Raw genomic sequence first — 22,375 nt, 5'->3', positions numbered from 1 at the left:
TTAACTTGCTTACCTTGACCTCCAGAAAGGATGTGGGGTAGATGTGGGTGGGTACTCGGGTAAAGGGATAGAGATTTCAGTCTAATTTATTTTCTTGATGACATGCTGCACTGATCATGCTCTCTGCTAAGCTGGAGTTCTAATCTGAATTGTACACGTTTTGGGTTCCCAGGGACAGGTCCATGGCTTGAGAATCTTTGGTGCTTTGACAATGTCTACTGAATAGACAGCATGCATTTCTAAATAACTTCTAGAAGAGGAGATTTCAGAGCTTGGAGGGGAGGAGTTTTGATGTAAGCCTGCCTAGACCATCATTGGAATACCTCAGCTGACTATTTCTCCTCATTGTGAATTTTTTTAGCAGTATGAATCCTGTTTGAGGAACAAAAGCTGGAATTGTGATTTCTTGGTTTTGTGTGTGTGTGGTGTGTGTGTGTGTGTTTCAGAAGTAAGGGGTATGAGTCATTCTTTTGAGATCTAAGTCAAACTGCTGTATTCTCATTAGATCTGAATTTTTCTGTCCAAATTTCCCTTGACTCTCACCTCCTACTTAGCTTGGAATCACAAAAAAATATTGGACAAATGGTCTATTCCCACTATTAATGTTGTTGAATACACGGGCGCGCACTTTCACTTTCAAATGTCAGAATTTTGAGTCATTTTGTAATGAAATCATTATGGTCTCACATACTCTTGAAAATCCTTTATTTAAGAATATAAATAATATATTGCATATACTTGATTACATCATGACAGTTATTTTCAGTTTGTCGTCCAGATGCACATGGTCAACATTCAGTACTCCTCATGGGGAATGGATTCAATTATTCATTTTCCCTCTATAATGTAACGATTGACAAAACAATGGAACCAAAGCATATTGATCTACAAGTGAATGACCTAGTCTTTCTTGCACAACAAATTAGAACCCAAGACATTCACACTTCCATGAAAAACCACCCTTCTTAAAATCCTTTGTCACCACTTGTCGGGAACAACTGTAGTGGCAATTGCTATGACTTTAAAATAAGCAACACATACCCCATTAGTAGTAGAGCATTGTTATATGGTTGAGTATATATTTTGCTGCCTTAGTAACTGTAAGATACAAAGATGTTCCATACAAATATCTTTATCAATAGGTGGATGTAATTTTCTCCAATATCCAGTAGATGAAGCAAGATACAGATGTTGGCATCTGGAGGCAGGTGATACAGAAGGGAAGCACGATGACTGGGAAAGATACACCAAGGACATAGTTGGTCAGAAGTCCAGGGACAGAAGTCACACGGTTGCGCTCCAGTAGGCAGGCTCATTCAGAAGCTAGACAGTGAAGAGACTTGGTGTATGCTTTGGAAGCAAGGAGTCGAAGAGATTCTGCTCCCAGGGACAATGAGTATACTGAAAGTCACAGACTCCTGGCAGCCAGGGTCAGAGACCTGGGGTTGTCACAGATGTGATGTTAGCTAGATATGGAAACTGAAACCTCTCTGCTGTGTCTAGTCAGCAAGGAAGTCTTTGTCTCACTGTGCACTTAGTTAGAATCACTCCCCTAGCCTATGTATGCCCTGGTGTACGGCATTAAAACAAAATGAAGCAAAGCAAAACAAAAGCCTAAGTTTGTTACGCATTTACAGTGATCTTACTTGTCTGACTGAGCTACAACCTATGACAGTACAAGTTGCTTAAGCTACAACTCAAAATATAAAAAATCAGAAATGTTACAAGTGCAACAGTTAGGGAAAAATGGTCAGTTGGATTTCTTTCTCTTCCCATTTTGCTTCTCCTTGCCTTGCTCAGTGTTTGAACATAGTGTTTAGAACCAGGGAAAACACTCTCCCTGTAAGGTTCTGGAATGTGGGTCTCCATCCAAAGAGTGACTCGGGCCTCTGCCCCTTTCCCAGAAGCCTGGGTTCCCCAGCAATTTCTGGGCTGAAACAGCATAAAAGGATGCTTAGACTGCATCTTCTAAAGAACATCTGCTCATTTCATTACCTGCCCCCTAGACAACATGCAGATCCGTGTGTTGAAGGTACAGAGGGAAATAGAAAGCAGATTGGAAGCTTGGGGGTTGGGGGATAGGGAGGTGGGGATAAGAACGCACTCCATAGCTGAGAGTTCTCCCTTTCCCTTAGATGTTGCTCATCTTCTATCTGTATCTCATTTCCAGTGGTAGATGTTTGGGGCACTCAGCTCAGGAGCCACAGCTTTCCAAATGCACCGACGCTTAGCTGAGCTTAAACATAATGTTTGAACAGGATGAAGGGTCCTTTGCTGACATTAGCTGAAGACGATTATTGATGGCACCGATGTACGTTCCGGGATTGCTCTTACATTCGAACGAACAATATTCGGAGCTCTTCTGATCCAGGACGAACAAGGTCTGCTCTGGCAACAACTGTGTAGTTTTCTGAAACTGAGGAAACGAGGGAGAAAGTAAGCTTGTGAATGGTCCAGAGTCAACTTCCTCTCCCTGCGTGGAAACCAAAGGAGGGTCAGCTGTGGACGCGTATTTCCCACGGTCTGCTTCCTGAGTCCCAGTGGGCAGGGAGGAAGAAGGGGCAAAGGCAGGAGGATTTGAAGCACCGAGAGCCGATGTGTGTCCTGTGAGCGGCACTATGGCTGAGAGGCCTGGATATGGATGCAGCCCTTTTGAATTTGTATACCTGTTTTTCATTGGTTTCCTGGTAGGAAAGTGTGTTAAGCATTGGACTAACAGAAAGGTTGGCAGTTCAAAGCCACCAGCCTCCCTTTGCCCCATGGGACAAAGATGTGGCCGTCTGCTTCCGCCCTCTGAAACAGTTCTGTAGGGTCCATATGAATGGAACACCAGGCAATGGCAGTGGGTCTTATATAGCAATGCTTCCAATGATCCCCAAATGCCTAACCCGGAGAAGTGTCCAAATGCCCATTCTGATTCAGTTGCAGTGAGCCAGAGACTCTCAGGTGAAGAGGTGTATGTGGGGAGGGAGGGTAACGCCAAACTCTTAGTAGTGAAATTATATAGACTTTCTCCTGACTTTTCTCATACCAGAAGCAAGTTACTTGTCATAATGGATTGCATTGTATGCACAATAATACAAATAAAACTACTTTTTCCAACTATCCCAAGCATCCAAGTCTGCACAGGTGGGAGGATGGGTGGAGTTGGCCTTGGACATTATGGATATACCATTTTAAAAAAATTACATTATTGGGGGCTCTTACAGCTTTTTTAACAATCTATACATCAATTGTACCAAGAACATTTGTACATAGGTTTCCATCATCATTTTCAAAACATTTTCTTTCTACTTGAGCTCTTGCCATTAGCTCCTCTTTTAGACATACCTTTCTTACGTTCACAGAGAACTCCCGGCAGTCGGCATGCAGGATGCAATTGTCGTCTCTTAAAAGATGCAGGCTTACCAAAAACTTCTTAGACCCTTGTAATAAAAAAATATAAATTTACAATTGTAACTCATTTTAATTTAAACATAGATGCCACCCTGGACAAGAGTCCAAGATGTCCCTTGAAATAAATATTTCATTGACCAACACATCTCTTAGAAATATTTGCACCCAGATGAAACTAAAGAGTCATTGAATAGGGAATTCCAAAACCCCTTGAAGGCATGAGACAGGGAGTTTTCTTTCATTCTTTCTATTGGAGCACCGTGACTCCAAGGGGCACCTTTCTGACTGTCAGCTTTGCAGTCTCCAAGTGAAAGCCCCTAATGATGTTCTTCCAATACCTTACTCCTCCTCATGTACAGAAGGGATCCCTGGGGTGGTCACGAATTGGGCTGCTGACTACAAGGACAGCAGTTCAGGACCACCAGCTGCTCCTCAGGAGAAAGATGAAACGTTTCTGTTCCTGTAAAGAGTCACAGTTTTGCCTGAGAACCAGCTCCGATTGTTTGTGTAAATAGTGCTCAGCCTTGTACGGATTTATTCTGCACAAGTGAATAACTCAGGCATTGCGATATGTAGTTAGCCTACACTGGTTCGATTTTCCTCTCTTAGCAGTGTTTTAAACATTCGGACCATGGGCTACTCAGTGACACTATTAACAGAAGATCCTATGCTCCATGGATAGGCCTTCCTGAAGAAAACCCAGAAGATAGAGTGTGGTGAAGAAATCAAGTGATGCACAGCTATTAGATAGAACAGAGTCTGGGGTCTCAAAGGCTTGTTTCCAAACAAGCAGCCATCTAAGTGAGATGTCAACTCAAGTCCACATGGAAGAAGAAGCACACCCACATCTGTGACCCAAGGTCTGTCAATTATATCATCTAAATCAGAAGGAGGAATAGTGTCAGAGCTTAAATGGAGAGATTCTGGTGTGCAGAACACCATGGATACCAGTGGAAGCCCCAAAGACACAAGGAATAAGCCTCTGGTGATTCCCCTCTGACCATAACTGAGGGATAGGAGTAGCCTGGTTATCATACAGAGAGGACTGGAGAGATGACCTGAGTAGATTCATATATACTTTGGGCTTGATCTGGTTTTCAATATTTCAGTCTTTTCTGTGTGCTGTTTTTCTCACATTGGGGTTTGTCTTTGAAGTATTTTGTCATTGTGGGTGGCTTTCATGAGTCTATGTGTTTTTCTGGTTTTCAGTAGATGAAACCCAGGATTGATGAACCTGTAGGGACAGCAATTAGAATAAGGGTCCTGGGGAGGGGGCATGGCGGGGGCGGGTGGCGGGTCAAGGGGAGCTGTTAACAAGGAGTTGAAGAAGGAAGAAAATGTCTTGAAACCGATTGTGGTAGCAATTGCACGCTATTGCTTGATGTAATTGAACTGTGGAGTGGTATGATGTCTGGATCAGCTCCTAATAAAATGGTTTGGGAGGAAAAAAAGAGGTACCATCTTGGAAACCCACAAGAGCAGTTCTACCCTGTCCTATAGGGTCGCTGTGAGTCAGATCAACTCGATGGCCGTGAGTTTGAGGGCTTTTTCACTCTTGTCTGAGCAATAATCTAGAACCTTGTCCAGCCTGTCTTCTCGCAGCTGAGTGTAGCCACACGGCGAAGTTCTAACCAGAATGAGGAGAGCAGACATGTCAGGTGCACATTTGTCATGATGCCTTCAAAAGAAATGCACATGCCATCTTTCTCTGCCTTGCTGCATGGGACATGGGCTCATGAGTTCTCCGGAACTGTGGAGATGTTGGCAGAATCAAGAGATGAATCTGCTGGGCATGCTGTTGAGCGGAATTGCCCTTCTAACTAAGTTCTATCTAGTTTACGCCGCAGTTATCTGGATCTCTTTCACGTAGCCAAAAGGCCAAACACATCTGTCTTGGAAGGAGATAGCCAGAATGCTACTGAGAGGCAAGGACAGTGAGACTTCATCTCGTGGACTCCGGATATGTTGTCAGGAGAGACCAGTCCCTTCTCCGTGGGCAGTGACAACAAGGGAGGCCCTCAGCAGGATGAGGGACACTGCGCCTGCAAAATGGCTCCAACATCAGGACCATTGTGAGGCTGGCGCGGGCCTGGTTGGTGCTTCACAGGGTGGCTGTGAATCAGAGCCCACTCCATGGCACCCAACAGCAACCTTGGACTGAGAAATGGATGGGATGGAGTACATCCTCGAAGGTGATCTAGGTTCCTTGTGAGTGTGACTTAGAGAGGATGTTCTGAGATGCTCAGGCCTGCCTGCCTTCTTTGTGGACTGCTTTGGGATTTATCTTTACCCTAAATGTGACCACTACTGCTACCCAACCCTCCAAATTACCTGGTGCACCGGCTGAGATGTCAGATTTATAGTAACAGATTACCACTTTATCTGAAAGAGAATCCATAAAATTCCATTGTTGAGATATAGTATTTGTTGGAGGTTTCAGTTTCAACATATACACGTCACTAGGAAACATCCTGTTTTATCGGTACTAATATAAGAAAACCTTCTTTAGTTTTGAGAATGGTCTCACAAAAATATGCATAAACTCTGACCAGTTTCCAAATAGAGTTGTTCATAAAAGACATGAGCCATTGAGGTTAGAATCGGTAGAAACTCTGATTAGAGGTGGTCCTTGAGCCAGAATGGACTCTGGACAGTGGGTTGGCAGTGGGAAGAGGTTGTACTTTGATGATATTGATCAGGCTTGAAAAATCTAGTGGATAACTTAGCAATAGCTAATATATATGTGATTCCTTTTTCCTCCTTACACATCAGAAATCACTTTTCAATATCATCATTCTTCCCTGATGAAGCATAATTATTAGCCTTCAGAACTCATCTCAATTCAGTGATGTTCAAATAACTGATTCCAATGAATTGGGGTTACCATCAGTGTGAAATCACTTTGTTGGACCTGGGTTAATCCTTCTTTTGTTTGATATATATATATATATATATATATTTTTTTTTTTTTCTGTACCAATCATCATATTATTACAGACAAAAGGAAATGTTCTACCTTCCATTTCATGTTCTTCATTTTTTCCTTTTTCTTCAACGTAGATGCCAAAAGCCCCACCTTCCTCAGCAAACGTGACGAACTGGTTGTTGAACGTCATCAAATAAGCATTTTTTTTGCTAACAAATGCGTCTCCTGCCATTAAGAAGTTAAAAAAAGCATGTTTAGATGAACAAGGCTTTGGAAAAGCTGTTTAATGAAACCCTTCCTCGAAAGATTTTTGTTTCATTTTCCCCATTTGACTTGCATTGTCATTGCTGGTAGCCATTCACCAGCCTCTTTCAGAAGGCAGATGAAACCTTTGGCACAAGTGCTCTGCAGCTCCAAGGCTGAGGGGAGAAGCGGAGGGACGAGTGGTGGTGACCCCTCCATGAAGGCCCGGGGAGGCCATGATAAAGCGGGCCTGGTGGGGAGGAAGAAGCTGGACACAGGACAGACTTTGCCTGAGGAAACCTACCTCCTTGCCTTGAGTCTTCATGGTTGGGGACAAGAAGAAACTATTTTCATGAACAGGGGTTTTGTCAGTGCCAGCATCCAAGTGTGAACCCCTTCCATCCTCTTACTAAAGAGCAGGACACCGTGATGCAATATTGCTAACGGTTTTTGTTTTTAATGTCACATTATAAGTAGGAAATGGTCATCTTTTTATAGCTTGCTGAAATAGACAGGAGCAGATTTAAAGGCTACCTACGTGGGACCTGGAGGGGAATATGCTCATTAATTGTCTTTCCATTACAAATAAAGCCAAGAAAACAATTTGTGGAATATTTAGGAGAATGTGACCTATTGGGCTTTTTAAAAACAAACTCCTAAGCTTAAAGGATTACAAACTATTTGGCAGGTAAGAAACTTCAGGAAGTTTCAGGGATCTTAAATTATTTACATCAGGAATCATGCTTGAAGGGGCAATGTGGATGATCCCTTTAATCCTTGAAAGTTACTTGACTCATCAACTTTGAATTCTGTTTGTGGTAAAATGCAAAACCACTTTCACAACTAGTCAAAATATGTAGGAGTTGGGATTGGATTTTAAAAACCTAACCGATCTTGCTGTTGGAACTTTCTTGGGTTAATGTGTTTTATCCCATGGGAAATATATCCCCACCCAATCCCCACATACAGGAATAATATGGACGGGATTTGAATCCCTAGTAAGCATTTCAAAATAAGATGAGGTGCTGAGCTAATTTCACGTATTGTTAGAGCAACTGCCCCTCCAGCTACTTTGTATAACACTACCAGGCATGTCAGCTGCAAACAGAAGCTTGGCGGGAGCATGTGAAGACTGGGGCTGCTCCCTGGAGTGACACTTGTCAGGGCCCTACATCTGACAACCCTGCCCACTCACTCTGAGTCCTGGGACCAGCCACACTTGTGTTTTGACATGCTTGTACCATAGAAGATCTTGTAAAGGAGGCTCTGGGTAATATAGGCTGGTGGTAAGGGATATCCAGACTCCTCATAGATAGTTGGTGATAACCTGAGACTCCCAGCAATTGCTTTTTGTGCTTGTCACCTACAGGACAGGAGAGAGAGCAGAGGTGGTCAGTCAGTAGTCTCCAGTCCATACAGACTGCCTTCTGAGAATTCCCAATTGAGGTTACTTGCTGCCAGGAGCAACTGACCACACAGCTGTGGCCACCCCAAGGCCTGAAGGGGTCACTGCCTCTTGGCATACTTCCAAGCTAGTAGGAGAATAGGGAGAAGAAAACTAGCCAGCCACAGCCTTAACATGAAAAACTCAAGCATCATGAATTATCTAGTGTATTTTTCTTTAAATTTTAAAAAAAACATCACTTAAAAAGCATCTGAGAGGTGTAAACCTTCTTTTAGAATGGCCATGGCATCTTCAGTTTGACATGCCTTAAGTTCTTTCCAGTCATCACAGGAAGGGGGAAAGAAGCACACCTCCGTAATCCCCTAAGAGCCAAGAGTTTCACTACCCGTGCACCATTGCTCTTTCTTTCATAAAAACCCATGCTGCCGTGAGTCTGGCAAGAAATCCCACTCCTGACACCAGATGCAGAAATGGCACGGAGGCCATGTCTGACCTTGTCTGGCTAGGCAAGGGGGATCTGCAAAGGGGATACAACGCGAAGAACATAACCGATGCCCCTGAGTTGGTGCGTGTACAAATTGTGTAATTGGTGAATATTCTGCTGTGGATCTTCTTAGCAACAACAAAAACAAAATCAGAAAATAAAAAAGAATTGCCATGAAATGTACACTTCTCCTTACCTCTTTCTGAGGACTTCCTTTTGATGGTTTCATTCCTAAAGTAATAGTCATTCTTTAGGGTAAGGCCAGAGCGCAACGTCATAGTGTACATGTGGCGTACTATGCTGGTATTCTGTTGGCATACTAAGGCAATTGAAAAATTAGACTCCTAAAATAATAATAAATTATACATTATCGGGGGTTCGGGGGGAGCAGGGAGGGAGAGGGAAAAATGAGCTGAAACCAGGGGCTCAAGTGGAAAGTGGGTGTCGTAAGAATGATGAAGTCAACATATGTACTAAAGTGGTGGACACAGATGACGTATATACAGATTGTGATGAGTTGTATGAGCCCCTAATAAAATGATTATTTAAAAAAAAAAGAAAAGAAAAATTAGAATCCTGTTTTATTCCTTCCACTCTTATTCTTTATCAAATTCTGAGTATTGCCGACCAAGAAAACAAGGACGGGTTCAGAGTCTATCACCAGAAACCCCTGGGGTCAGTTGTATTTCAAAATTCAGAGTTAAAATTTTTTTTAATTCTAGAGCCGTAAATGAGGAGTATTTGGTATGATGGAAAGTTGATGGGGAAAAAGTTGAAAGATAATGGCATTTTCCCACAAACGTTTCAATGCTTCCATAGCCATGGCGCCCCCGGCAGAAATGGAAGCAGCAGTGTTCCACTTGTAATTTAAAAAAAGTAGCAGCATTATCCTGGGATGTGGAACAATACACACAAAGTGAAATAAAGACCTTGTGTTCTGTTCAGGTCAGGGTTTAACTGTCACCTGAATTTGGGTTTTATTTTGCTGATAAGTTATGATCATTTTGGATTTTTTAGAAAGTATTTTAATTTGTATCATTGTGTGTAATGAATTGTGGAGTAATGCCCAACTTATACCATTTTTAACTTAACCAAGAAGGGGGCAAATCTACATTTGTTTTCACGCACATAGAATACATTTTTAATCATTTTGGAGAAATAGGTGTGATCTATAAAGTTATTGGTATTAAAATTGCTGCCATTTAATTTCATTTAAACCTTAAAATGATCTTATCTGGTAGATACTATTTTCTCCATTGTACAGGTGATGAACTGAGGTCTTTGGTTTCATGACCCTGAGAAGTCATGACACTTTTGCAAGGTCACAGGGCTGGCTGTGATCAGGTATGTCTAATATGGAAGCTGAGAAAGTGCTTCCTTTGTAGGATTATTAGAGTGTAAATTTAGAGCAATGAGTTGAATTTAAAAATGCTAGTTTGTTCTTGAGTAATTCTTCTTTTGACTAGCCAACGGAAAAAAACACACACAAGAACATACAGAATCTCAAGTAGAAAAATTAAATCTACTCCTTGAAAATCATAAAATGTCTATCAAGTCAAACTGAAAAACAGCACTTAAACCATTGGATGGTCATTCCCCGAATTATAGTCAATGAGTCCTAGTGCAGTGTATACAGGATAGCTAAAATTCAGTTATATAAAATCGTAATTAACATGATACACCCATCGATCATATTATCTCATTATAGAACAAAATGATCGTGCTAAAAAATGCCATTCTCCAGGTACAAATCTTTCATGGCTTCCTGCTGCCCAGTATAGAGTACAAGCCCCTTTCCTGGGCCAGAGATACATTCCATGGGCAGACTCAGACTGAAAGGGGTGACTTCTATCCGGTCCTTCTATCCATAAGCAATGACATCAATAAAACTGCTCAAGACAAATGAAAAACTTCTGCCTGATAAATCTGCCTCAACACTCCCCTACAGTGACCTCGGCCTGGCTCTGGGAAATGGCTTCCTGGAACAGGAAAAGGGCGGTGGGCATGTGCTAGCAGAGGTGGGTTTGTTTGTTTCCAGATCATGAAGTCTTCCATCTGTTGACCCAAAACTGCCCTGCAGGAACCCACAAGCACTTAGGACGTGTCATTGTCTGGATGCCTGCGCAGGCCGGAGTCTGTGGCTTTGTGAGCTATGGAATGTGCCAGGTCCTGGTAGCCCAAGGGATTCAGACTTAAACCAGACTTCTTCCCTTATTACTCAGAGACTGGAGCAGAAGTTTATTTAGAAAAAGGTGTGACATTTCTTGCACCTGAATTTGAAGAAGCAGATGTTAACCTGTCCCATACCTCCAAGGTATTCAGTGACGTTTTTGGCCAACAGTGTTCAATAAATTGCGAGTTTAGTGTTAAACCGAGCCAACGTCATTGGAGAGGATGAGCTACTCAGAGTTGAAAGTAGTGCCATTGCGTTTTAAAGCTACATGCAGATGGCTTGGGAATCGTCCGTATCATGTCTCTTCCCCTCGTAGGGTAGATAAGCGGTGAGGACCACTGCATGCATGCATGAAGAGCTATGTAGCTATGATCATTTGCATCAGTGGCAGGAGTAGGCTTAACTGGCATTCTAGAAACTGTAAAACAGCCACATCATTTTCACTGAACATTTTGACTCAGCTACTTGTAGGAAAATGTCTGATTTAACTGTGGTTTCCTGTGATTTAACTGTGGTTCAGAAACCACAGGCTAATTAGTCTTTTTCCTGGCTACCAAAGAAAAGCATAGGTGGGCAAGGTTCAGGGAGGACAAAAGGGGACCAGAATGATGTTCTCTGACACAACTTTCTCATTCCAACTCACAGATGTTTGGGAACACAGGAGCACCAAGGATATGGATGTGCCGGTCTCTCGCAGTCCAGCCTCCCTCCTCGTCTCCTGCTCTCTCTTAAGTCTGCCCAGACTCGATCAGCTCTCGTCTTGTGTTACTGCTCCCATACGGAAAACCCAAGTAGGTGTTTGCATGATTATGTCCCAGGGTAGGCAAGTGTAAGGAGAAAAGTAATGGATGGCCCTTCATCTCTAAGCTATGACTGCCATCTGGCTTTGTTTACCCTCCAACTTGCTACAAACAGGTGGAGGAGCATGCACCCAGACAGACTTGAGAGGCCAGTTCTGCTGTTCTGGGAGCCTGGACTAGTCTCATGTCCTCCCTTGATATCAGAAGTGACATGTAGAGACCCTACCCTTGTTCTGGGACAGGTTTGGGAAATTTGGTGGAAGTGTGAGGAGGGAGATATAAGGGACTTTATGACATTGATATGAAGGGCTATAATGACATAGTTCCCCATGAGCAGGGTCAAATGATCTGACCCGTGCCCGTTTGATGATCCCCCCCACAAACTGTGCATCTTCGGTGTCACAGGTTCTTATCTTACACACTCTGTAGCCACCCCTTTGCGTGTCAACCCTTGTGGCTGTGGATCAGGTGGCAGATGTGAACATTGGGAAGATAAAGAGTTGATAATGGCTAAAAATATGACTGTGTTCATCAAGAATGCTGAAGGCCTTACTTCTCTGCTTGCGTGGTTTTGCTGGCAGCTTGCCCACTTTGCTCAGGTTGGCTGTGGACATTTGGATGGCTGAATACTTCATCTTTGACATCATGGTTCACGCTTCTATGGGCTACAAAGGAAATATGAATCCATCAGTTGTCTTGAAACAAACAGAGGCAGTCGTGGCTAACCCATCGCCATACTGAAACCATAACCACAGAGAGAACAATGATTTCAGTAAAATTTGAACCTGGGCTTACACAATACAAACCTATCGTGGAGTATCGTCAGAGAAGGAAGAGAACTGCCAAGATATTTGACACCTTGCTTAGTGGGTTTCTTGCTGGTGACAGTGTGAGTGCCAGGCTTAGAGGACTCATTGAAAGATCAACTTCAGGCTCCTTTATCTGTGTCCCTCGACAGCCCTGTAGTGTCTGAGATTCCAAATTCTTTCTGTTTTACATGAAGGCAGCCCATTTACAGCCAGAGTCCCCACTTTGCCCCTCTATCTTCACATGGAAATGGATATTATTCTCATGCACCTTGAGATCCTCCATCAAGTTTACCTCCTTTCCTGATGTGCTTGCATTTATTGATCAAGAACGCTTTATTATTTTTTTAAGTTAAAAAAAATTTTTTTGTTTATTAGGGACTCATACAACTCTTATCACAATCCATACACACATCAATTGTGTAAAGCACATTTGTACACTCACTGCCCTCATCATTCTCAAAACATTTGCTCTCCACTTAAGCCCCTGGCATCAGGTCCTCGCTCTTAGACACCATGCTACAAGGGAGCAGACTGAGACTCTGTAATGTTATGCCTGGCCCAGTATCTCAAAAACAGACTGGGACCAACATTTAGTCTCATGACATCCTCCCATAAATCGTCCCCCAAAATGTAGGAAGAAAATAATCAAAATTAGGAATGTGACTTCAGTCTCAGTATATATGCAAGATATACTGAGATGTTCAGTCTCAGTATGCACACAAGATAGTTGTTCAATTGCTTTGTAATAGTGAGTTTCTGAGTATGGTCACTGAGAAGGAATCAGAGAATGCATGATGGGGCAACGAGGTAACGTGATGGTAGTTAAATGTGAAATCTTACAGGAGTAGTTCACATAGTACCCTGCACACAGTAGGTACTCAGGTAACTACTAAGAGCATGAAGACTGCATGGCTGGTTGTTGGTTTTTGTTTGTTTTCTTTTACCCAAGTGCTCATCCTAGCTAGCCATTTCTCTGGATATTAACAAGTTGTATTTAACAGTAAATCGAGGGAAGGGTTTCCTCTATGTCTCACCTTTTTTTTTGTTGAGATGATTATTTATTGAAAAAAATTTTTTTCTTTAAAAAATCATTTTATTGGGGGCTTGTACAACTCATCACAATCCATACATCCATCCATTATGTCAAGCACATTTGTACATTTGTTGCCCTCATCACTCTCAAAACAATTTCTTTCTACCTGTATGGTCTCACCTCTTGGAGGTCCAAAACTTATGCTAGCACAGTCAAAGTTATTGATGATGTGTCATCGAGAAATTGTGAATACCTTTGTTTAATTAATTGTTTCCAGTAATTATTTGGCCTTATAGCCACCACTATACTTCCCCCACTGGAGCCACCATAGGCTAGAACACTCATGGAGGAACCCTGCTCTAAACCTCTAAGCAAAGGTCAGCTTGTACAGTGGAGCAGAGTCAGTCAGCAAGTGAAAATACTGCTGTTGGTGATGGGGCTGACACAGAGGCTGCAACTTTTCCTGGATTGCATGACAAGTCCTAACCCTAACAGGAGCCATTTTCAAATCCTCTTCTGAAACACAAAGCATTTTCTTCAAACAACCTGTAAGCCTTGTGCTATCATCATGACACCACTTTTCTCACCATTTTCGAGACTTAAAACCTATCCTCCACTCTGCTATTCTTCAGGAAGGAATATTTCAGACTATCAAGCAAGTCAGACATGTCTGGCTTCTTTGCAGTGCTGCCTCTTCTAATGATACACACAAAATATCCTTGCATACAGGTTCTGACACTCACCTGAGTCACAGACGTGGAGGACTGGTCTCAGGCACCGTGGTTTCCTCTGGCTTGTTTGTGGTAGTTAACATCAACTCGCAGTTATGTTCCAAATTCACTTTTATATATGTCCGCGCATGGATTAAGCAATATTGGGTGACAGCATTTGGTGAATGAGGCAATGCAAATAGAGCTAGTTGACTGAACTGGGACGTGTGGGAGCATGTCTAATTCCTCCTCTAGACAGCCCTTATCAGAACCTATTCATTTACGTGCGTTAGCTGCAGTGCATTGAAATGATTTTGTCAATCATTAAGTCATATGAGATTTTATGATATTGACCGTATTTAGAATTTATTGCTTAATAGAGAACATACAGGACACAGATTATTTCATTGTCTTTCTCCAATATAAAATTTAGAACGTCTTAAGTAATTTTTCCCACTAAGAAAATTATACATAAGCAATTAGAAAGCTTGTAGATGACATGAAATCCTTATGTCATGGAGCTTGAATTTCTTTTCTCTGCTCATTAATATCACACACACACACACACAAGCATCTCTTATTTGTCAAAAATGAATCATGCTGCAAGTATGATTTTGTAAACTGCCTTTTCCACTTTTCAGTGATATCATGAACACTCCCATCTGTCAAAAACATTCTGTTTCAAGGAGCATTATATGAGAGTACACCTTTCTGTCTCTAGCTGGCCTTCTACTGATGCGGACCGTGACTGCTGCCCATGTGTTTGCTGTTCATTTTTCAAATACCACTAGAGCGGCAGCTGGCAGCTGCTGTGTGTGTATGTTGTGGTGATGGGAAGACATGTGTAAGTTAATTGGTGGGATAAAGCCCTAACAGCGAGATTGTTGGATCAAAGGGTACAGGCGTTTTATATTTTGATAGTTATTACCTACTCGACTTCCGGAAGGCTGGTATTAACTTATCGTTCTGTCAACAACCTGTGTAAATGCTCTTTTCTTCACTCCCTGAGCCATAGGCATTCATCAGCCTTTCAAATGTGGGACTTCACAAAAAGGTGGAAATCTTACTGGTTTGCATTTTCCTTTAATTTAGCGAGCTTGGCAGTCTGCTCAGAACAATACATTTGTGGTCAATGTCTGTAGAGTATTTATATATATAATGAAGCCTTTGCAAATTAATGAGTTCAACCTTTGCCTGTGCTGTGTACTGCAACGCCCCATCCCATTCCCCCTCCCCTGCTGCCTGCCACCGCAAGTGTTGGCACTTTAGATTCTGTTCATGACTCTCCTTGCCACCCAGGCATTTTCAAGTATGACGTGGTAAAATTCAACCAGGTTTTGAAAAGAATGTCTGGGTTTGTGTATTGCATCAAACGACCTTCCCTCGGATGAGGCCAAGTGGGGACCCAGGGAAGAAGTGGGACGGGGACTATGACATTGAGGCTAGTGCAACTAACGTCACTAAATGAAACGTGTATACATTTGTGTGTGTGACACTAATGTGCTCTGTGAACTTTCACCCAAATCCCAGTGGTTAAAAAAACAAAACAAAAAGCCCTTCCCTTCTGTACAATCAAAGATAAAGTTACTCATGTTTTGAAAGTTTGCGTTTGAAGAGGAGGCATGCTTCTTCCTAAAGGGGGGAGGCTTCGGGGCGTTTGAGGGAACAGGAGGGTATATGACGCTTTGAGCTCGGAGCGTCTTGTCAGTGGCCACGGTCTTCTCAGTCATGTAAGCAGCAGTGAGAATCTGGAGTAGCTAGCTCCTGACCGGACCAATCAGCACATGCCCCTCAAGGGGAGGGAGACTATGGTTAACCCTCTACCACAGCATAGAGCTCTTCCCCAGGGTTTCTGACAGTAAATCTTTATGGGAGCAGCCACCTCATGGTTTTCCCAGAGTGCCATGGAGGCGGTGGGTGGGGGTGGGGGGGGGGGGGGGGGGGGGGGCATGGGAGGAGTTCCAACAGCTGACCTTGTCGTTAGCAGCCCAGTGCGTACCCCACTATGCCACCAGTGCTTCTTGAAAAACTCCTTATGTTGCTCAGGCCCCCTTGAATTATTTATGACCCTTAGCACCTCATGGACAACAGAAGGACACACTGCCACCCTCACTAGTATTCCTATGTTCAAGGTCATTGTTGTGGCCACTGTGTTAATCCATCTTGTCAAGGACCCGCCTCTTTTTGGCTGCCCTTTTACTTTACCAAGCCGGATGTCTTTCTCCAGGGGCTGGTCTCTCCTGAGCAGATTTCCAAAGAACGTGAGACAAACTTTCCCCATTCTCTATTCTCGGGAACATTCTGGCTGTACTTCTAACCAGAGAGATTTGTTGCTTCTTTTTGGCAGTCCAGGGTACTTTCAATATTCTTCCCCAGCACATAATTCAAATGCACCCATCCTTCTTCGGTCTTGCTTTTTCAGTCTCTAACTTTCACACACATACAAGGCAATTGAAAACACCGTGGCTTGGGGCAGGGGCACCTTAGTCCTGAAAGTAACCTCTTGGCTTTTCAACACTGTCAAGTGGTCTTGTGTAGCAGAGTTGGTCAGCGCACTCTCCTTAGAGAATGTAAAGAAGTAGCTAGAGGTGATTATGAAGATTACCGAGTCCTCTTGAGGGCACTGGCAGGGGTCGAATCAATTTCATCAAATCACTTTCTTCTCCTACAGCCTGGAAAAATTGCATTCGAGGAAGCAGGGGTATTTGAGAGAGCTTGACTTTGTCCTTGGCCAGGGCAGCACATTTATGTCACTTCCTTATGAATGATGAGAAATTATGAAAACAAAACAAAAAAAGAAATAATGAAATGAACTGTGGGGTGGAGGCAGAAAAAGGAAGCCAAAGGAATTTGGAAAGGGCAGATGGGTCAAGAACCCAGAGGGAGAGCAGAGACTGAAGGCTCAGGAAGAGAAGCTGTGCTTGGCGAAAAGCAGTGAGCATGGGAGAATAGGGCGGAGCGGTGGCTGTTTGCAGGCAGGGGATTTCCAGCGCCTTCCCATGCCGAGCTCAGAAGCTCTGATAGTGGTCTGCAGAGGGAGGGTTTGTGAGGAAGCTGTGGAAATGTATGAAAGTGTTATCAGAACAGGCCCCACGTCACCAGGGGGACAGCTGAGGCAACAGAGAGCAGGCAAGGCTCGGCATTCCTGCTGACCGTGATGAAAAGAAATGAGCAACAGTAATTGGGTCTAGGATGAGGGTAGGACAGACAGCCGGAAATGTGTGTGGGTGGGGGTTGGTCCACAGCAAATGGCATCTATTTACATTAAGACAAAGAAGGGGGGGGGCAGTCCAGAAAGAAGATTTTCATCTGGCAAGAACTCATGTCTGAAGCCAGTTGGTTGTTCACCACTGAGCACCACCACCACCAACAAAAGAGCTGCCACCGAGGGCTTCCGAGAGTTCATGGGCAATAATAATGGAATTTCCCCACCAGCATTTGAAGTCCCCCTGTCTAAATCATTTCCAAAGTTTTAAATGTGATGTGTTGCTGCTTTGGCTTGAGAAGGTTTTCCACAAATAGGTATTGAGTGTCCGCTAACTGCCAGCAGAATTAACCCAGAGGGCACTGTGAACATTCATGCCATTCTGTCATGTCATCTACTGGACAATCATCGACCCAGTCACGAACTATTGCTTACACAGCAGATTAAGTCCTTTGATCAACAATTAATTGGCCTCTTCTGGAATGTTGAAAGCCTCAAAAAATGCTGTTAGTCTTTCTTGTTGTGAAATTCCCTTTTCAAATCAATTCCTCAAACCAAGCTGATTTCAACAGAGGAGTCCTGGTGGCAAATGTAAAGTTCACAAGAAATTTTGATGCAACATCCATGCACCTTATGGAAAAACTGGATGGTACAGAAAGTAGGGTACAAGACGAAGTTCCACCTCTGATGCTGTAGAGATCATTGCAAGGAAATCCTAGCCTCCTGGACGCGTGTGTGTGTGTGTGTGTGTGTGTGTATGTGTACACGTGTACACTATCACCTATGAGAAGTGCCAACTCATTAAGCATCAATGGAGCAGTTTGTCTAGTGCTGAGCTAGGTGCCAGGAATACAATAGCAAGCGAAGCAAACCATTTTTCTCCCCTCTTGGAATGTATTCCCTAATGGGGAAGGTAGATGCTGAGCAAATGATACAAGTAAACCATATGAACTGTGATGATGAGACCCGAGACGGGTAAAGGATTGGAGTGCTACTATGGCAGTAAGGTTAGAGAAGGTGACATTTGAACTGCATTCAGATGGGGCACAAAACAAGTGAAAGGCAACGCTGGGGGAGGGGACACCTGGGCAGAGCAAACCACAAGGACAAAGGCCCTGAGACAGGCAGAACGTGCAGTGCCCATGGAGCTGAGGGTACCGGCAGGGCTGAAACAGAGTGGGCAATAAGGAGCGTGTAATGTGAGGGGATTAGAGGAGGTTTGCGGCAGAGAGCAAGTTGGGCTCTGAGGATCATGGGAAAGAGCTGGGGTTCAGAGATCAATGAGAAGGCAAAGAAGGGGGACCCAGTTGGCTATTGTTTCTAAAAGATTGCTCTGCACCTGGTCTGCAGAAGGCTGTGGATGACAGTGAAAGCCCAAAATCTATTCGCAGGGTCCCCACCTGGATTAAGCCTCTACTGAGCTCCTTGGGACAGTGACCTGGGATGGGAACAGTCTTGTCCTCAGACAGAGCAGGGTGCATTGGGAGGTCGATGACTGCAGACATAGTTAGGTGAAAACTCAACACCTTAGCCTTGGTTTCCCTTTTGGACCCATTTAGAACTTGCTCTAGTTGGTATTATTTTCTGCTTTGAGATTGAGGTTTCTCTGTGTTTTATTTAGTCATTGCTGTTAGGATTGTGTTGTTTTTATTTTTGCTTTTTACTACAATTTTCTTCATATGAAATCCAGGATGGGTAAACCAATAGAGACCCTAATTAGAGTAATAACTACGTAAGGTTATGACAGAGGAGGTTGGGGTGGGGGTGGAGAGCTGATGAAAATGGGTACAAGGGGGAAAAAAAAGAAAATGGATACAAGGATGAAGAAAATGATCGTGATATTGATTGCCCAGCGCACTTTTAATATATTGAAAACACTGACTTGGACGGCACATGAATTAAAAGTCAATAGAACCTTAGTCATTCCTAACAGTAGTTCCGTATGTCAGCAGAACTACATATGACATATAATTCAATAGAGCCCAAAGAAGTTCTATTCCATTCTGTGAAAAAGAAAAACAAGCCTCCTCCGGCTGCTATGTGGTGACCACAAGGAAGGACACTAGAGGGCAGTAAAGGGACCAGCAAAGAGTCTGCTCTGGTCCACTCTGTGGTGGTGGTGGTGATGGTGGCAGTGGTGGTGGTGAGAGCAGCTACCATGTTTTGGCATCTTTTGTGGGGCAGATGCTTTATAGACATCATCTCTCATTGTGCTCACCACTCTCCAGGTTGGATATGATTGTCTCCATTTAAAATATGATCAAATAGAAACTCAGAGGAGCCAAGTGTCTTGCAAAAGTCCACATAGCGAATGAAAGGCAAAGCTAGACTTGGACATCAAGTCCACAGCCAGCCCTCATCCTCTGACACCTGGGGAGCGTTGAGTTCCGTGTGCTGTATTGAGGCAAGCTTCCAAGCCCTTGTCACTGAAATGTACCTGTAGAGACTTTCAATCAGTCGCTGCGTTTCTCCTGTGTCTTCTTCACCACCACCACCAAGACAAAGGAACTGGGGAGGGAGCTGATTGGGTAAGACTGCATGCAGGAAAATGGTGGGGAAACAGAAGGGCTTTGCGGATGCTAAGTGCTCATTGCTCCAGAGACTTCATCTAAAAGCCCCCGTCAAGCTCTGTCTTGTCAAGCGTGCAAGCCTCTGCTTGGGACAAGAATCTGAGAGTATCATGCAAACCTTGGGCTACGCATGGGGGAAGGATCTGGAATGAGACCAGGAGGGAGTCTTTTCTTTCTCATCCAGAAAGAAGTGAATGCCCTGAACTGGTCAGGTGACCCTGATGGGCTGGTAGGAGGAAGTGGAAATGAGGGGTGCGGCTGGACGAGAGGGTGCATTCTGACCCCATTCTGGGAGAATTTGCAGGGAAGCCGAAAGGAGAAGGTTGGAGAAGGGATGGTGCTGGCAGCAACCGGCTGCTAACTTGGGTGTAGTTCTTTCGCTTCTGCCTGCGGGGAGATCAGCATCACTAACTGGGAAGAGGAGGTTCAAGTTGCCAAAGTTATGAGGCCGAAACTGTGAGGCTGTGCCCCTAGAGAGTGTCCTCTCTGCTCAAGATGAATCACTTCCTGTAGTGAATCCACCCCCTATCAGTCTGCAGGCTCCCACACTCCACTTACCTGGGGTCTGGGGTGAGCACCCGTCCTAAAGAGAAGAAACGATCCATACAGAAATCTGGCAAACCTGTCATTCAAGTCAAGCCCCTTGGGAGAGGAGAGGAAGCATGAGCTTTTAGACGATGATGAAGCCGTTGACTCGAGATCTGCAAAGCGTTCTGTGCTTTTCCAGGATTTTCCTGCAGGCAGTCTTACCCAATCACTGCACCCCCACCCGCTTCCATTTCTTTCTACTCCCGCAGAGTTACAGTCTTGGGACCCCACAAGGGCAGTTCTACCCCATTCGGTAGGTAGAGTTGTCTGAATCTGAATCCACTCGATGACGGTGAGTTTTGTCTCTGGTTGCTGTGAAGGCGAAAGGCAGCAAAATCACAGCCCAGGTCTCCACAGGTTATGCCTCGGTGACACGGATTACACGCTTCAGGGTGTTCTGCCATTCTCACATGCCTGTCCCTAGTTGTTCTCCTCCCAGGAGCACAAATTTATTGTCCCCAAAGTTCCTAGCTCATCTTTCTCATTGCTATTGCCAATTTGTTCCCGTGTAGCTAGTTCTTAATGTCCCCATGTAGCTAGAGCACAAGGCTTGGGGCAGAGTCTGCTGGCTAAGTTAAGCTGCTGTTGGGTTTTCAGAAGGTTTCAGGAGCTTAAGATTTCAAAGGGTTTAAGGTTTCAAGCTTGTCTCGGGGAAACAGTTAGGGGCTTGGGGCTCCTGTAGCCTTTATGACTTCAGAAAACCTGGAGTCCATGAGAATGTGGAGTTCTGTGCTGTCTTTCCCCCCTTTTGATTAGGATTCTTCTTTAGATCCAAATGTTCTGTAATGGTAGGCAGCCACCATCTGTTCTTCTGGTCTCATGGCAAAGGAGGTGGTTGTTCCTGGAGGTGACGAGGCACACAGTCCATACCCACTGCCTGTCTCCAGTTCTCCATTTTCCTCTGTTGCTCCAGGTGAAGAAGAACCAGATCTGGGTCTCAGGTGGATGCTTGCACACTTCTTGCACCCCCAGCACTGTACAATGCACTGGAAGCCCTGAATACCTTATTAGACCACCTAACCAAGAGGTTCCATGAAACCATGACCCGGACCCTCCAAACGGAGGAACCGAATCCCATGAGGGTCTGCTTGTACCAAAGCAGCCTCAGAAGTGGCTCTTTCTTGTGTGTCATCGTTCTAATCCTATCTGTCACGTAACTTTTACCGATTCAGCTTTTTACAGACAAACAACATATCGGCAGCAATTTCAATAATCCTATCATTGTAAGACTTTGATACTCCTTGTCCCTCTGACCTTTCCACCCTCCTGCAACTCCATCCTGCACACTCTCTGTCTTCTAGACCCACCACACTGCTTACTCTCCATCCCTGTTTTTGATCCTTCATCCACCACTCCCTTCACACCTCTATGCTTTTGATCAAGTTGTTCTTGGTGGTGATGTTGTTAGGTTCTGTTGTTAGGTTCAGTTCCGACCCAAAGGGACCAGATGTACAACAGAAGGAAACACTGCCCAAGGCTGCACCATCTTCACAATTGTTTTTATGTTTGAGCCCATCGCTGCAGCCACTGTGTCCATCCACCTTGTTACTGAGTGGAAGCCTTTCTCAGTGTTTAAATCCATCTTGTCACTGCCCTTCTACTTACCAAGCATGCCAACCTTTTACAGGGACTAGCCTCACCTGATAACATGTAAGACTAAGTCTTGACATCCTAGCTTCTAAGGAGCGTTCTGGCCACCTTCCTTACAAGACAGGTTTATTTGTTTTTCAGGCAGTCTATGGCACTACCCTAATTCTAACGCATTGATTCTTCCTTGGTCTCCCTTTTTCAATGTCCAACTTTCTTCTATTTAAAGGTGCCTCCCCCCCCCACCCCTTTGCCTGTTCTTGCCTCTTTAACTACCCACAATCAAAGTTTATTACTTCCTCTCCTACGTGCTTATCATACCCGCTGTTTGTTTTTCTATCCATTCCACTAGATTCTAGCTAGCTCCTTGGGACAAGAGTTGTCCTTTCATCATCATTGTTTCCTCTGTTTTATTTGATAATTGTTGCTGGGCCCTTTTTTTTTTT

General features: G+C 44.0%; 1 protein-coding gene across 3 annotated transcripts in view; it reads right to left on the bottom strand.

Annotated features, from left to right (window-relative positions):
- Positions 1 to 688: 688 nt before the first annotated feature.
- Positions 689 to 22,375, bottom strand: part of IL33 (interleukin 33) — a 41,330-nt gene continuing 19,643 nt past the window's right edge. The window contains exons 2-8 of one of the 3 annotated variants that reach the window (XM_045289199.1): positions 11,981 to 12,092; positions 8,651 to 8,773; positions 7,761 to 7,928; positions 6,413 to 6,547; positions 5,728 to 5,778; positions 3,331 to 3,425; positions 689 to 2,416 (exon numbers count right to left, since the gene is read on the bottom strand). In XM_045289199.1, coding sequence (XP_045145134.1) covers positions 2,228 to 2,416; positions 3,331 to 3,425; positions 5,728 to 5,778; positions 6,413 to 6,547; positions 7,761 to 7,928; positions 8,651 to 8,773; positions 11,981 to 12,074 — 855 coding nt within the window. In that variant the 5' untranslated portion in view covers positions 12,075 to 12,092 and the 3' untranslated portion in view covers positions 689 to 2,227. Of the gene's footprint in view, positions 2,417 to 3,330; positions 3,426 to 5,727; positions 5,779 to 6,412; positions 6,548 to 7,760; positions 7,929 to 8,650; positions 8,799 to 11,980; positions 12,093 to 22,375 lie in introns of those variants that run through there. The other 2 variants (XM_045289201.1, XM_045289200.1) reach the window with 2 other exon arrangements.

This window comes from Echinops telfairi, unplaced genomic scaffold, assembly GCF_000313985.2.
Source record: "Echinops telfairi isolate 266 unplaced genomic scaffold, ASM31398v2 ScPeMD7_25;HRSCAF=90, whole genome shotgun sequence".
NCBI classification, from domain to species: Eukaryota; Metazoa; Chordata; class Mammalia; order Afrosoricida; family Tenrecidae; genus Echinops; species Echinops telfairi.
This window is presented reverse-complemented; position numbering and strand designations above follow the sequence as displayed.